General features: G+C 36.9%; 1 protein-coding gene across 1 annotated transcript; it reads right to left on the bottom strand.

Moving 5' to 3' along the window:
• Nucleotides 1–5,436: 5,436 nt before the first annotated feature.
• Nucleotides 5,437–9,584, bottom strand: LOC110097323 (probable aminotransferase TAT2). Its single transcript, XM_020823612.2, has 8 exons — nt 9,477–9,584; nt 9,102–9,391; nt 7,116–7,482; nt 6,717–6,929; nt 6,550–6,609; nt 6,312–6,467; nt 6,132–6,225; nt 5,437–5,724 (listed from the first exon to the last, which is right to left on the bottom strand). The coding sequence occupies exons 1-8, from the start codon at nt 9,492–9,494 to the stop codon at nt 5,597–5,599; spliced, it is 1,326 nt and encodes a 441-aa protein (XP_020679271.1). The 5' UTR covers nt 9,495–9,584; the 3' UTR covers nt 5,437–5,596.
• Nucleotides 9,585–17,030: the final 7,446 nt, after the last annotated feature.

Below are 17,030 nucleotides of genomic sequence, written 5' to 3'. Positions count from 1 at the left end.
AGCATTGACAAAAAAAAATCCTTCCCAGCCAACAATCAAATTTCCACACCTGCAAACCTATACAAATATCAATTCTACAACATTTTAATTGTAACATTACAACAGATCAACAATTTCACCACAGTTTTACAACAGTTTATAACATTAAAAGAAACAGTTCAGTACTAACAATCAACTAAAAATATCAGATTAAAAGAAAATATTCAATAAAACATGTTGATAGAAATAAACAAGTTCATATAAACTAAATTAAACTACTCTGACTCCGTGGACTCCTAATCAGGTGGAGCTACGTCTTTTCTACTCAGCTGCTCCCTCATCTTGCGCATTTCATCCAACAACTGATTGTGTTGCTCAATACTTATTTGAACCTGTGCTTGCAGCTGAGCTTGAACCTGTGCTTGCAGCTGAGCTTGAACCTGTGCTTGCAGCTGAGCTTGAACCTGTGCTTGCAGCTGAGCTTGAACCTGTGCTTGCAGCTGAGCTTGAACCTGTGCTTGCAGCTGAGCTTGAACCTGTGCTTGCAGCTGAGCTTGAACCTGTGCTTGCAGCTGAGCTTGAACCTGTGCTTGCAGCTGAGCTTGAACCTGTGCTTGCAGCTGAGCTTGCCAATCAGCTTGTGATTTCCTTACTTGTTCTAGCTCAGCTTGAAGGGCACTTATTTATTGAGCTTGTAAGGACTCATGCGAACTGGATGCGAAGCTGGATGCAGTAGAGGATGTCATCCCCTCGTATGCCTGAGCTTGCGCACCTAAGCCATATACTCGTAGCAGGCAAGCTGTAAGAACAATATCATCAACAAAAAGCATGCACCAAGGTACATCCTCTAGCAAATGTCTAGTGCTAACAACCATGACTAAAGCAAAAAGATATGAACTAATGTTGATCTCCATAATCCAAGTTTACCTTCAACTCCCTCTCTAGCCTTATCAACAAGAACAATATCATCAACAAAAAGCATGCACCAACGTATATCCTCTAGCAAATGTCTAGTGCTAACAACCATGACTAAAGCACAAAAAAATGGACTAATGTTAATCTCCATAATCTAAGTTTACCTTCAACTCCCTCTCTAGTCTTATCAACAAGAACAATATCATCAACAAAAAGCATGCACCAAGGTACATCCTCTAGCAAATGTCTAGTGCTAACAATCATGACTAAAGCAAAAAGATATGGACTAATGTTGATCTCCATAATCAATGTTTACCTTCAAATACCTCTCTAGTCTTATCAACAAGAACAATATCAACAACAAAAAGCATGCACCAAGGTACATACTCTAGCAAATGTCTAGTGATAACAACCATGACTAAAGCAAAAAGATATGGACTTAAGGCTAATCCTATATGTAATCCAACCGAAACAGGAAAAAAAAAACGAAAACAAATACCTTCGATCGTTCTATGACCCTCGGCGGCGCGCGACTAGGAATGAGAGAGGCTCGGCGAAGTCCGGTGACCGTCGACGGCGAAGTCCGGTGACCGTCGGCGACGTCTAACCACGGCGAGCTACGAACGGCGACGGAGGGCGAAGCAGGCGAAGTGAGAGAACGAAAGGAAACGAATGACGGCCAGAGGGGTTCGATTTCGGGAAATAGGGCTTTTACCGGCAAAATTTCCGACGAATTCGACGCCGGTATCATTTCCGATGCAAGCTACGTCGGTAATATTTCGTTGAGTTTAAATACGCCGGCGCAATGTCCGCCTGTAACGTACGCCTAAAATGTTCCGCCGTAACGTGCGACGGAAATGGTTCATACATTACTATACCGTCGGATTGTCCGGCGGAACCGGCGTCGGTAACTTTACGGCGTATTTTACGCCGGAAATTGCGCCGCAAGATTTTCGTCAAACAATTACGCCGTAACCGGCACCGTTATTACCGGCGCACAATTTTTCGCCAGAAAATCCGACGATAATCGCGTGTTTTCCCGTAGTGTATGCTGCTATTATATGCCTGATACAACGTATCTGATTGACGACTTGCCTTAATCGGAAGTTCTCTCTCGTTATCGGGAGGGGTAATTAACTATAGGGGCTTGCGCCTATAGTAAACCAGAACTCATATCATAAAGTCCTCGCAAAATGAGCACAAAATCTCTGGGTAGTGTCTTACCTACAAACCCATCTGCCTTCCAAAATTTACCCAGAACTTAATTCTGTTAAAACTCTCTCACCGAAGAAAAAGCGATCAGCGGGCGGAGGCTGGGGCCAAATTTTCGGAGCCCACACCTTCAAGACAGCCCACATAATGAGAAGTTAAAACATATAGCATAGGAATTAACAAGGAGGGAACCTAAATAACCAGCAGCAGGTAAACCGAACCATCAAGTAACTACCAGCAGGGAAACCAAGGTTCAGCAAGGAAACCGAGAGCCAGTAGGCAAGGAAAATAAGAGCCAATAGGGAAAACTATGAGCCAACAGGCATGAAAACTGAAATTAAGCATGGAAAACCGCGAGCCAGCAGGGAACATGAGGAGACATAAGAAATAGAAAACCAATACAGTGAAACTACCTAAGAGCACCAAACCCAATGAATATGCTTTTTGATATCAGGATGACAAAGCTGCAATTCCTCATCTTCAACAGTCAATCAGGGGGACATCCACTCCATCTAACAATGAATCGTCGATGTACTCCATGCCTTGTTTGGGTAGTACGGATATTCACAACAACATCGAGAATAATAAGAGATGAAGTCCCACACAACTGTATATTTTTAGCAGCACCTGTAAATATCTTCTCAATAATGAAAGGATTTTTTGAAAAATAAGGCTTTACACGATCTGTGATCGAACCAACTCTTTCAAAAAGCTCAACATCTTTTGATAGAATACAGCTAACTAAAGTAACCTTATCAAGGAAAATAATGGATGATAAACATTTACTTGACACAGCTAGATTCATCAATTCAAGTTGTTCATCCTCTACAAGCTGGATGTTCCCTTTGATATTTTGATCAACTATAAATGTTTTATCAATAGCTTCCTCCATGGTTGTTGTCCCCAATTGTAGTTCTTCTAGCTTCCTCAACTTCTCTTCTTCCATGTTTATTTTATTCAGCGGCTTTTTGCAGTAGACAGGTTGATCAACAAATTGCAATATCGCCTCATCAGATAGCCTTTTAAGAATAACAACTTCTCAATTGTGCCTTTCATGATCATGCATTTCTTTGTCAGTTTGTGTTTGCACATCACTCTTTCTTTTAATACATTATTTCTCACATGCTGCCAACCTATACAGGACTTCAACTTTGTCTGGCGTTTGAGTCTCCTTACTCTTATATAGCCTCTGCATTTGAGAAGTAACATCATTGGCCAACATATTAGTCAATACAAATTTATCCACAATGTCATTGACTGGATAAATGGTAAGCTAAGCAGAACTACATGTTCAATCACTTTCGTCAATCCATCTTTTTTTGCTAAACCCCATGTTCAATCACTTTCATCACCTCCACCTATCCTGATGGCTCATGCCTTCTTGGAATCATCTCCTCTTAATTTTAAATTATCAAGCAATATGTCTCCTATTGCTCTCACTCTTTTTTTTTTTTTTGAGGTTGAAGGCTTCAAGAATTCAACCCTCTTCATTTAATCATTTTTCTATATCTTTTAGCAAGATTCAATCCATGCTCAAAATAAGCAAACATAAGTAACCATCTACTTTCAAGACAAAATTGCACTTATTTCATAAAAGGTGAGATCTAAAATCTTGCAAGTCAACTAGTTTTTTCTACTATGGATATTTTTTTTTCCATCAATTTAAAAATTATTCACAAACTTATGTCATGCTTGCAATTTATTTGGGACTTTTCTATTTGGCTCATTGACCCTTGTTATATCATTATAAAATTATTTATAGGCAATTAATTCTATTATATTAGTAGCTATCCAATGTGTATGCTATCTCCTCAATTTGATTCTTACAAAGAATCACCAATTACTCTTGTGCCAATTATTTCTCTTCATATTTGTTTACATTATATCAACTAATCTATTTTATATTGAATATATTCTCAAAACTTTATTTTCTTAAATCATTGCAAGTGGATGCTACTATGGCCCATTTCTATGGGTTGTCTATTTACAGAGTTTTGGTTGAATTTGGTGTGATTATTTCTTTTGAAAAGGAGGTGTTGATGGTTTCTCCTCTGGTAGATATTGATAAAAGGTTAATTTGTAGACATTCTTTCTAATATGTTCTTGCATAAATTTTGAGCACGACTCTGAATATTTTAAGGCTCATTTGTATTTAAGGAAATCAAAGGTCCATAATCAAATTGTGCATTAAAATTATTACATCCTACATTCAAACATATTGGTTGTAGCTCCTATTTTAAATTTAAGTTTGCACTGAAAATTTGTAGTCAACTTTAGACCTGCCTTTGGAACAAGAGCCTTCTATGCATGCACATGCTCTAGACATATGGTCATCACATCACCTACAAGCATGAATATTGATCATGATTCTCTATTTAAGCTAGTAGGAACTTATCCTCTTATTATTGAAAATATTGATGATTATGATTTACATCAACCACATAACTTTGATGGGAGTCTTCATAATATTGACATCCAATGGATAGGAGGTTTCAAATCCTGCTTGTACGACGAGATAATAATAATAATAAATTATCGAAACTCCCAAAGATTCACTAACCTTTAAGCAATGTGTTGCAAATGAGAGTTTATGTAATTTTTCTTATCTAATAGAGGATTCTTCATCCCATAGCATCATGTAATTTTTAATTTAATTTTTATGGTTTTTTTCCTCTAACAATTATTTATAATTACCTCATGACTCATATGATTTATCGGTTATCAAATTACTCTTCTAGAAGACTATAGTGTTGTTCTAACCTTTTAAGCACCTCTACTTATTGTTGTCACCATCATAGCTTAACAAATTTCTTGCTTTAATCGCAATGAATAAAATGACCAACCATGTTAACTGAACTTCATGAATCAATTTTTTCATTTGCTAAATTTTCTAAAGAATATATAGATTTGGTGTGGGAATTGAATGGGAAAGTTTTCAGAACTAGAAAAGACTAAAGAGATAAGATAAAATACATTTTGATAAAAGAGGCTATTTATTTTTGATTTCTTACTTTGGTTGATACAAATTCGAAAACATTATATTAGTGGCATCGTCATTAGAATTATGCCAACACATTTTAGTCCAATAACTACAAATAACACTGAAAAACTATTATATCTTCTATCATATAATTCAATAAATATCATTCTAAAAATTACTCTAGAATAAATTAGGAATACAATCTAATATTTTGAGAAAAGTTATGTATAGTTAAGTTTTTTCTGCACCCTCTTTAAAAAATTGTAAAAAAAATATATATATATATATTCTTTTCATTTTTAAATTTAATTCATGCTGCAGATAATACTAAACCCTAAACTAAATATAAATAGCTCAATGCAAAAGATTCAGATAAGGATGAAAATGTATTCGTCAAAAGTGAGATTCAAGTACAATTAATAATTTGATAATCATCAACAATCAATATTCTACCAGCTGATGTTTTACTTATAGTGTTGATATCTGCTGTATATCTTCTTCTTCACCATATTAAACTTGCCATGCATTAATCATCCTTCGCTCGCAGAAGGATCTCATTCGATCGCATGCATCATTCAATAAGCCCGCAGGCAATCCGAAGAATAATCTAACCCAATTCTTCAACCCCAGGATGGAGCCTATGAATATATCAAACCTTTAAGTGTCAGCGTACGTGATTCTATTCTTGCATGAAATAGTCCAAAGTATTCAAGTTATTGAGATAATGATTACAAATATGTAATTACATGCAGTGAGCCGATTTGAGATCACTTATTTATTTTATTTATAACTTAATATGGAATAAAATATATTTTATATTCAAAATAAATATTATTTTTTATTAAATGTTAATGGTGGCATTTAATAAAAAAAAATGAAAACACTAAAAAAAAATTATTCTGAGTATTTCCAAAAACAAGTTGATTTACGAATTAAAATTATTTTTTAAAAAATGATGCTAAATATCCATTAACTATTTAAATGTTAAATAAAAATAAAATAAGATATATTAAATAAGTATGCAGATAAGCATCATTATCCTAACCTGGCACAACCAAGATAGACTCTTCTTTCATCAATTCTTTAGCAAAATCCATATCACTCTCAATGCCAAGAAGGCGCGTGGTGTCCACTTCGACCTGTATAAAATTCAAAAGCAAGTCATGCAAGCAGCCATAAGCAACTCCTCAACAGATTACCAAAGAATTTATATATGCACATATACCATCACGAACATGGATCCCTGAGGCCTGCAGTAGCATCTGAGCACTTCAATTTTCTCCAAACCTCTAAATAAGGTATCTGCAGATAACTCCAATAACATGACAACATTCTCATGAAATTCCTCATTTGCATCCGAGAGGACTGTCGGAACTGCAGCCTGATCCAACGTAAATTAGCACCAAATTAGTAGTAAGCAATAGAACAGAACAGATTGAACAAGAAAGGTGGTATCTTGAAACCTGAATCACTGAAGCTGGGCCAGAATAAACATTCATTAGTATTTCAGTTGCCTCCCTTACCTATCACAGGCAAGATCAAATCATACATAGATATACCAGAATGATTAAATCTTAAAATATAGCTATTAATTAGTCATAAATTATTTATATATTAAAAAAAATCATACTCTTTGAAGGGTGCCTTGCGGATCGCAAATGACTAACCAGCCAAGACGCCAGCCAGGAACCATCCAACGCTTGGCCAATGATCCGATTGTGATTACCGGTGCTAGATGGGCAAAGGAGGCCATGGGTACGAAGCTGACGCCTCCAAAGACCATTCCACCATAAACTTCATCGGCAATTATGGGAATGTTCAAATCCCTAGCAATCTCGGCAATCTGCAACGGGAGAAATCCTTAGCTTCAAATATATAGGTCCATTCCATCCAATCCAGAATCGATTAAGACTGGCTGTAAGCTGGCTCCAAACCTTGAAAGTCAAATTTATAGCCCTAATTTGCACAATGTGCAACAGGATTTTGGGGGGAAAGAGAGAGAGAGAGAGAAGGGGGATAGTCGTCCAACCTGGAAAAGATGATGGGCCGAGAAAGTAGCGCCAGAGGGATTATTCGGGTTGATAACTACGATGGCTAGGGTTCGATCATCCGCAAGAGAGCGGATCTGAGTGGGATCAGCTTCCCAGCGGCGCGACGGTAGCAAGTCATAGTAACGACAACGGACACCGGCAAGGTCGCAGGCGGAGTCGTATAGAGGGAATCCTGGCCGGGGAAGGAGAATGTTGCCGCCGGCGGAGGATAGAATGGTGAGAACCAAATGAATGGCTTGGGTGGCACCTGAGGTGAGGAAGACGTCGGCGTCGGAGACGTGAAAGGGAACTACTTCAGAGCGGGCGCAAAGTTTCAACACTTTGGTTAAGTGCTCTGCCACCGCGCTGCCAAATCATCAATTTTTATGACGTTAAATCAAATTCACATATATGTATGATAAATCACATGCTAAAACTTTAAAATGGAAATCTCCTTTATGACGAAGAACCACCACTGGAGACCTGTCACTTTTTATTGTCATGGAGCGCTTAGAGACCTGTAAATTTCGGTCAACCCACACTTATTATTATTTGTGGCCAATACTTTTTGGGTCTCTCAAAGGAATAATTATTAGGTCTGGACACCGGATATAGTTCTACATCCGAAGACCAATAATATGTCGCCACGTGCTCTTACTCTTTACCGCGATGCCCGACGACCCGACCCAGATTGGAACCCGGTATTGTTATGTTCGGGTATTGCTAGGTATTGCTTGACAATAACCAATACCTAGCAATACCGAGGTATTGATCTTGACTGAATGATATTTCTTATTATTGCCAAGCAATATCGAGCAATACCTAGCAATCCCCCGGTCTGTACAAATCAGTCAATACATAGTAATCCCGGGTCCGGTCAGGTCTGAGTCGGGCAGTCGGGTCACACGGTAAAGAGTAAGAGTACGTGACACTATTTTACTAACGTCCGAACATAGAGCTACGTCAGGACACCAGACCTAATAAAAATTCCTCCCGAAGGAGGGTGCTACTGCCCGAGAGAATCGAACATGAGATGGGGCCGGGTACCCACCCGTGCTTGCTCACCAACCAACTAATTTATAATCAAAATATTTAACTAATTGATTAAAATGAGCTGCATAAAAAATAATATTCTTAAGATAAGATTTAAAAATTAAGAAACTTAATGTATTTCCAGCTTTATATGTATATAAAAACAAGGAGACACATGCACTTAGTATAAAATATGTTATCTCTTTCTATTTTTTATTTTTCTTATAATAAGTTATAATTTAAATGAATTTAGCAAGTAGCATTATGGGGCTTTTTGGTTTATTTAAAAAGAATAAAAAAATAATATATTTGAAATTTTTAAAATTATTTGAATAAATATAAAATACATGTATGCGATTTTTTTTTATTTGAATTGAATTAAAATAATCTGTAAAATCTAATGATGACAACAATTGGCTGCTGGCTATAATGGCCATTAGGCCCATTACAAATTAATAATTTAATTCATTTATAATTATGATTATCATGAGGGTAAAGTAGATATTTCAATTTTTAATTGAGGTAATGAACATACAACGTAAAATACATTCAAAGACATAATATTTTATGAAAATGTAGATAAGTGTTATTATATTATTTTTCATGACCAATATCATTTAAATGTAAGAAATTCATAACATCTTGTAATAATTAATAAGATCTATTAACAGAATCGATCCTGTCCACACGTTGCTTGAACAGGATCGTCCTGCAACATCCTATCCACACATTAAAGAAACCAACAAAAAACTTTACAAGGAGTTCTTCCTAGAAAATATCTAATTTAATTTTTATTAATAAAATAAAATAAACTAGTAATATATAATCAAATTCACTGTCGAACAAATTTTTAAAAACATTAAAAATCACTCTCGACAGATCAATGGAGTTTAAAAAAAAATTATTATTATGATTACGTACGTCCAAAATAAAAAATAAAAAAGGAAGCTCACCGGCGAGCAGGTGGGAGGCCGAAGGAAGGAGCATAGGAGTCGGTGAGAGAGGAAGTGAAGGCGGAAGAAAGAGAATCTATGAAGGGCGGCCGGCCGCCGAGAAATTGAGGATAAGCTGTGGGATCGCCGGTGCCGAGAGAGATAACAGTCTTCTCAGTGTTAGACAAAGCCTGAAGCTCAGCCATCACTCCTCTAATGGAATATTTCACTTCCCGAAGCACTGTGTTGCAGCCTATCATTTTTGTCTTTGTAGCCGTTGTTCCTCCATTGTTCTTCTCTTCAGTTGAAACCTACACAAATATTTATATCATTATAAATAAAATATGGCGAAAGAGAGAGAGAGCAAAGATTGGAAATTGTGAAAATTAATTATACCTGAGAAATAGGGGCCATTGATGTAAAACAGGAAGAGAAATATTAATGCTTTCAGCTTGTTCTTGTGATATGCAGACGGGCGGAGTACTGACGGAGAACTCTTTAATTAGACACTTGACAGAGAAAATAAATAAAATGAAGTAAAATAAAAAAAATAACGTGTTGATTTGGCAACCATGTAATACTTGTCCTTACCGCCGAGGCCCAGCTGGCTAAGCCAACCAAGCAACTGTCACCGCAACATGCATTTATTGCAACATCAAGCACATGCATGGATCATGGATGAATCTTGGACACTCGATCGAACTAAACCTAAAGTCATCAGTAAGTGGTAGAAACTTCTAATATTATATCCTAATTACAAAAAAAAAATCATCTTAAATGAAGTTTAATTTAATAGTGACAGTTAATAATCATATCTAGATGTGCAGCTCGATGTGAATATGTGTGTGTGGGAGTCATATGTTGGAATAGGTTCTTATAGGAGGAAAAGAATAGTGTGGAGGAGTTTCATGTAGGTGAGCTAGCAACCCTAATGTTGGTGGGAAAGGGTTTCAATGAAGGTTAGTCGTTAAGTGATGATTATAAGTGCTAATTAATCCAAGATTAAAGATAAAAAATGCACCGTTAAAAATTCAAATAGTATTTGATGCCTTTTGTACCGCTATATAAAGAATGAAGGAGGGTCCCATCAGTTGTATTGTTTGACGGTGTGCCCTCCCATCAATCTTGTTCAAGGCTAAAACATAAAGGCCTCATAGGTCATATTTGTCACAACACAATCTCATAAGACTCACAAACTGGACAAATCCTATCAAATTGGATTGTAACAAACAAATCGTTGGATCTAAGTTTTAAAAAATTTTCAAGTTTTTTTTTTCAATATAAAATTTAGAACTAATGACAGACCACAAAACTACTAACAACATCTAGTATACTAAAAATGAACTTATTGTTAAAATTATCTTTTCATTATCATCAAAAAATATATATGCAATTGTTGCGGGCTAGAATATTCACAGCGGTACAATGAGTAAACTTTTTGTCAGCAATCGGCGGCGGTCCGAAGATGGTCGGAAGGAAGTTCGACGACGGTTGGAAGCCGGGTGAAAGTCCGACAATTGTTGGCGGCTGGGGCGATAGTCCGACGATGGCCGGGCAGAAGTCTAGCGGCGGTCGTGATATTGAAAGTATTGGAAGAATTTTCTTGGCCACAGTTGACATTGATGTTGTAGCCAAGGTTGCTCCCCAATGCAAGTTTACTTTCTCGAATGCAATGCATTTATGACTAATAACTGAGGAGATATAAAGCAATACATATTTGTTATTGTAGATATATTGCACTCAATATTGAATGACTTCATTTGAACCTGATAGAAGATCATGGTAAAGGAGTGGCCTCGTTTTAACCATGCTAAGATCGTTGGTGTGAATTGCCTTTGAGATTGCAGTAAAGGTTGACCCCAGTCAAGAATCACTTCTCACAAAATTGATGTAGTGGTGACTAATAATTGACAGGAGATAATGAATGTTTTCTTCCTTGGGCTTTTAATATTGAAGAACTTCTTTTGAATTTGGTAATACATCATGATAATTGGCCTCGATTCAATTATGCTAAGGATATTAATGTGAATGATCTTTTGAGGTTGAGACAAAGGTTTCCCCCAGCCAGGGATTAGTCACCACAAATGATGTCAAATTGTTATGTCTTGAAATATACGTGACGTTAGAGATATATAAAGTTTAACATATTAGCCTTATATGAATATACATCATACATATAGATAAAAAGAGTATGGTGCAATATTCATAAGAAACAACAAAAAATTTATATGGGAAACCCTAAAAAGGTGAAAAATTATGGGGCCTGACCCAATTTGAACGAATCCTCTAATATTTACGGTTGATTGCAAATAATAACCCTCCTTAGAGGAGGGTGATGAATCAATATATCAAATACATATTGTATAGAGCTCTTTACTTGATAGTTATTCTTAAAAGAATGTTTTATATGTTTGCTTAGTAAGTATGACCGTAGTCGATAGGCGACGATGGTCGGAGGAACCATAGTCATCGGTCGATGGTGGTCTTAGTGTGTCGTAGTTGGTGAGCGATAGTGATTAGTGTGTATCGAAGTCAGAGTGTCACAGTGTTCGGATGGATAGTAGTCGGTGGGAAATGGTGGTTAGACGGATCGTAGTTGGATGACGGTGGTTGAAACTTGAAAGGACCTTACTTGATGGGCGAAGGTTATTAGAGGGACTGTAATTAACTGGTGACAATGGTCAAAGGGATCGGATCATAGTTGATAAGTGACGGTTTCCAGAACTCATAGTCAGGTGATATTGCTTTGAGGAAGGCTCGTTAGTGACTTCCATATAAAGGTTCGACAGTCACTATCGGCCAAAGCTTCACCAATGGCGGCTTGGTGATGCAGATTCATTGACGATGATGCTAAGGTGGAGCTCCAAGAGTCTTCAAGCTTCATAGCTTTTTCCTTCTTCCTCTCCCCTCATGATTTCCCTCATATGAAAAATGAGCGGTCTATTTATAATTTTTTATGAGTGCATGACTAGTAAAAATGAAAATGATCAAGGGAAAGTTGGGAGTGCTCCAACGGACGGCTCATATTGATCCCCTTGATCGTGGAACATTTATCAAGTCTCTAAATGCCCAAATAATGTTAGAAATATTAGCAATATTGGGCTCATTGGATTAGTCTTGTCAAGCCGCTGATTCAAATATAAACATGCTATATTTAGATAACATATGGCCATCCAATTTGTGCTTTGAGCCTTATAATTATATTTTAGGCCCTCGATTTGGACTCATTTGGTCTTGGATTGGATTGATTTTGGTTTCATTAGGTTCATCTATTTAAGATGTTCAATTTGATTATAAGTTTGTTGAAATCAGAGTTTAGATGATCCCTAATATAACATCAAAAAATTATTTTGATCGGGCATGAATCTTAAGGAAAAATCAAGTTGTAATCTTCTAAAATTAAATTCAAAATCATATGAACTCCAATTTTAGCAAACTTTATAGTCGAAATGAATGAAAAAAAAATGGATGCTAGGACACAAAATTTGACTCAATTCGAGCCCAGATGGTCCCAAATCGAAGACTCGAAGCAAATTTGTAAGGGTACCATAATTTGAATTATCAAACAGTTTCCAAATATGACATGCTTATAGTTAAATAGAGCTGCTTGATGAGATGAATCTAATAAGCCAAAGATTGCAAATTTTGATATCACAAATGTACTCAAATACTTAAGAAATGGACTATCATCAAAGGGGATCAATATTAACCGTCCATTCAAATAACTCCCAACTTTCCCTTGATCTCCCTCCTATTTATTGATCATGCCACTCTTTGAAAACTATAAATAGACCTCCTCATTCTTCATTGCGGTAGGAGGGAAGAAGGGGGACCAAGCAAGAAGAGAGGGAAAGTTTTATTGCCACCAGACTCCTCGACCACCAACTAACGCCGGACATCCGGCAGGCGATGGACTTCTGGCAGTCGCCATACTTTCGTAGGACTTTGCCCAACACCGAACTTCCGCTTATCGTTGGATTTCTACACGACATCGGACTTTCGCATGTTGCAAGATTTCTACCCAACACCCGACTTCCAATCATCGGAATTCTGCCCGTAGCCAAACTTTCATTAGATTTCTACTCGACGTTGGGCTTCTACCCATTGCCGGACTTTCATCGGAATTCTATCTGATGCCAAATTTCTACCCAACACCAAACTTTTACCAGTCACCGTACATCTTTTTGTCGCTAGACTTTTGTTGAACTTCTACCTGACGTCGAGCTTCCTCTAGCCGTCAAATTTCTACTTGACGCCGGACTTTCACCCATCATAGGATTTCTACTTGACACCGGACTTTCATCAGAATTTTAACCGACGCCAAACTTCTGCCTGTCACTGGATTGCTACTTGACACCAGACTTCCACCCGTTGCTAGACTTCTACCCGTCACCAAACTTTTATTGGACTTCTACTCAATGATAGACTTATGTCTGTCACTAGATTTCTACCCGATTATGGACTTCCTTTTGTCGTTGGACTTCTTCCCATCGTCGAGCTTCTACCCATTATCGGAATTTCGTCGGACTTCTACTCGACCCTGAACTTCCGCCTATCGCTGGATTTTCTACCTGATGTCGGACTTCCACCGGCCTTTGTATTTATACCCGATGCTGTACATTCATCAGAATTCAACTCGACGCCAGACTTCTTCTCATAGTCAAATTTCTACGCAATATCAGACTTTCGCCATTCATCGAACTTTTGCTCATTGTCAATCTTTCATTAAACTTCTAGTCGATGTCTAACTTCCATTGGTCGCCAGATTTGTACCCAAAATTGGACTTCCACCCGTTGTCGGACTTCTGTTTGTCGTAAGACTTTCGCTAGACTTATACCAAACGTCGGACTTTCTCCCTTCGTCGGATTTCTACCAATATCGGACTTACACCAATTGTCAAACTTCTTCCCGTCACCAAACTTTTGTCATACTTCTACCCAACACTGGACTTTTGCAAGACGTCAAATTTCTATCTGACGTCAGACTTCCACCAGTCGCAGGACTTCTGCCCATCATCGAACTTTCATCGGACCTTTGCCTGACACTGGATTTTTGTCAGACTTCTATGTGATGTCAAACTTCCATCCATCATTAAACTTCTACCTAACATTGGACTTATGCCCATCACTGGACTTCCGACCTCCGTCACCAGCTAACTATGGTCCTTCCAATCTCCTTCACTAGACAATAATCTTTTTGGCCACTATCACCCGCCAACTACAGTCCTTCCAACCTCTATCACAAAATAACGGTCATGTCAACAACTATCATGTAACTACAGTCTTTACAACTACTGTCGCTCATCAACTATGATCCTGCCGACCAAACGAGAATGTCAATAGTGACTCTTTTAAGTCCCATCATGTAATGCATTTTATATGATGTATATTTATTACATCAAGCCAAGGCCTTCCCCCAAAGAAGGGTCTTATTTGTAATCAACTGCAAATAATAGTAGATTCATTCAAACTGTTCGAGGCCTCGTAATTTTTTCTCTTTTTAGAGTTTTCCATATAAAAAATATTGGCGTCTCTTATAAATACCGCACCTTCTCTTTTATTTTTATTGTGTACTCAATTTTTGTACAAAGCTAAGATGTTAAACTATATATTTCTCTATCACTGTGAATATTGCAAGATACAACAATTTGGCATCGTTTTTGGGAACACGATTCTCGATTGGGGGATTATTTTTGCTCCAACTTTAAAAGGTCGTTCGTATCAACATCCTAGCATAAGCTATTGACACATCAATTTCATGAGAATTAAATGTGAAATGGGGGCAACTTTGACTACAACCGTGGTCAAGAAGATTCCTCCAACTCTTTTAATATCTAAGATGATATCTTGGGATAATAAAGCTCCTAATAAATGTGATGAAGCTTTCAATAAATTTCAAGCTCTATACAATCATTAAATGAACTTTTAGTCATTGGATAAGGTCTTAATCTCGACCTCAAAAAGATAATAACGATCTAAAAAAAGATCATTCTTCACCTTTAATTTGGGATACACACGGCATTCTCCCCCTCCCAATTAAGGCAAAATCAATCCCTGTGTGATTTGATTTGACCTCTTTCATATATGTTAATGTCATTGAACGGTGCTCTGACATACAACCTCAGATATGTCATATATTCTTTGTGGATTCTCTCGACCTCTTTCATATAGGTTAATGTCTTCAAGTAGTGCTCTGACATATAACCTCAGATAGGTCATATATTCTTAGTGGATTATCTGTACCTCTTCCATATAGGTTAATATCATTTAACAACGCTCAAACATATAATCTCAGATAGGTCATATATCCTTGGCGGATTCTTTCAACCTATTCCATATAAGTTAACGTCATCGAGCAGTGCTTTGACATACAACCTCGGATATGTCATACATCTTAGGTGGATTCTCTTAACATCTTTCATATATATTAACGTAATCAAGCAACACTCTAATAAATAACCTCAGATAAGTCATACATTTTTTTTTTGGATTCTATTGACCTCTTCCACATAGGTCAACATCATCGAGTAATGCTCTGAGTAGATGATATTCTTTTTAGAAAAAATTCATGAAAGCAAGTAGTTGATAAAATCATCACTCATATGAAAACTTTAGTAGGTTGAAAAGCCTCAAAAAGATATATCAAGCAATATATCAAAACATGTCTCATAAATGCATAAAGAACTTAGTTTCCTCTAAGGAATAAGTTCATTTTAAATGAAAAATAAGCATCGAGATTATACAATAATCTTGAATTCATATACAATATCATTGAAATTATATAGATTACACATTAGGTTCAATTATACATTCATTTTTACAAGAAAATGAATTAAAATTACACCAGCATTATCCGTACAAGCATCTCATACAATTTTTTCTTTAAATAAAGGTTAAAAACTAATCATTATCAAGCCTCCACTTCATTGACTCTATTAATGTGTCAATAAAGTGTTGACAAAGCACACTATTTTGACCCCTTCCATCAGAGATGTCTGATGTCTGCACACATCTTAATTGATACATATTGCCTTTACCAGAATGCAACTGAACCACCGTCATCATCAGCCCTTCACCTAATGTTCGTCGTTAGCCCTTCACCTCATATTAACCATAATCGACTTCTCACTCGGCTACTATTAGCAACACAGCCTCTAACTATCTCATTCAGCTCTCCACCAGATCATTGATTTACATCAGATTTCAACCTGATCATCGATCGTCACTGGACTTTCGCTTAAGCAACATCAAAATTCTTCCAATATACTAACATCAATACTTATCCTCCCATGTATTATTACCATTAGATCATCTCAAATCACCCTTGCATATAAGAGGTTGTTGATCTTCTTCTATCAGATTTGTCTATCGAGAGAGTAAATTCTCATAATGACTTCTACACGAAAGAGAGACAATGAAGTTTGATAGGGGATGTCACATATCTCAGATAGTGAAATGTTTCTAATATAAGAAGAAAATCAGATGAGAAGAAGGAAGAAGGAGAAAGCTTCTTCTGCACAAAAGAGGAGCACTAAAGTTTGATAGGAGATGCCACCTATCTTAAAAAGTGGAATGACTTTAATGTAAGAAAAATATTAGAGGAGAAGAAGAAGGAATGATGAGAAAGCTTATACACAAAAGAGGGGTACTAAAGCTTGATAGGGGATGCCGCCTATCTCAGACATTGGAATGCCTCTAATGTAAGAATAAAGTAGAGAAATGTTGAAAATTATAACTTCTACATAAGAGAGGGGCGCGCACTTGTACTTGATAGGAGATGTCACATATTCAAGACAATGAAATGCATCAACTATGAGCTAGATAATTAGAGGAAGAAGGGAGAAAAAGAAGAGGAGCAATATATCCCATATCCCTAGGGGCCTATTTATAGGTGAAAGAGGAATAGAAATATTCAAAAAAAGATTATAAGAATATTCTAGGAATAAGAAT

The sequence above is a fragment of the Dendrobium catenatum genome, unplaced genomic scaffold (assembly GCF_001605985.2).
Source record: "Dendrobium catenatum unplaced genomic scaffold, ASM160598v2 fragScaff_scaffold_1310, whole genome shotgun sequence".
In the NCBI taxonomy this organism is placed as follows: Eukaryota; Viridiplantae; Streptophyta; class Magnoliopsida; order Asparagales; family Orchidaceae; genus Dendrobium; species Dendrobium catenatum.
Note: the sequence above shows the minus strand (reverse complement) of the source record. Positions and strands in the feature narration are given on the sequence as shown.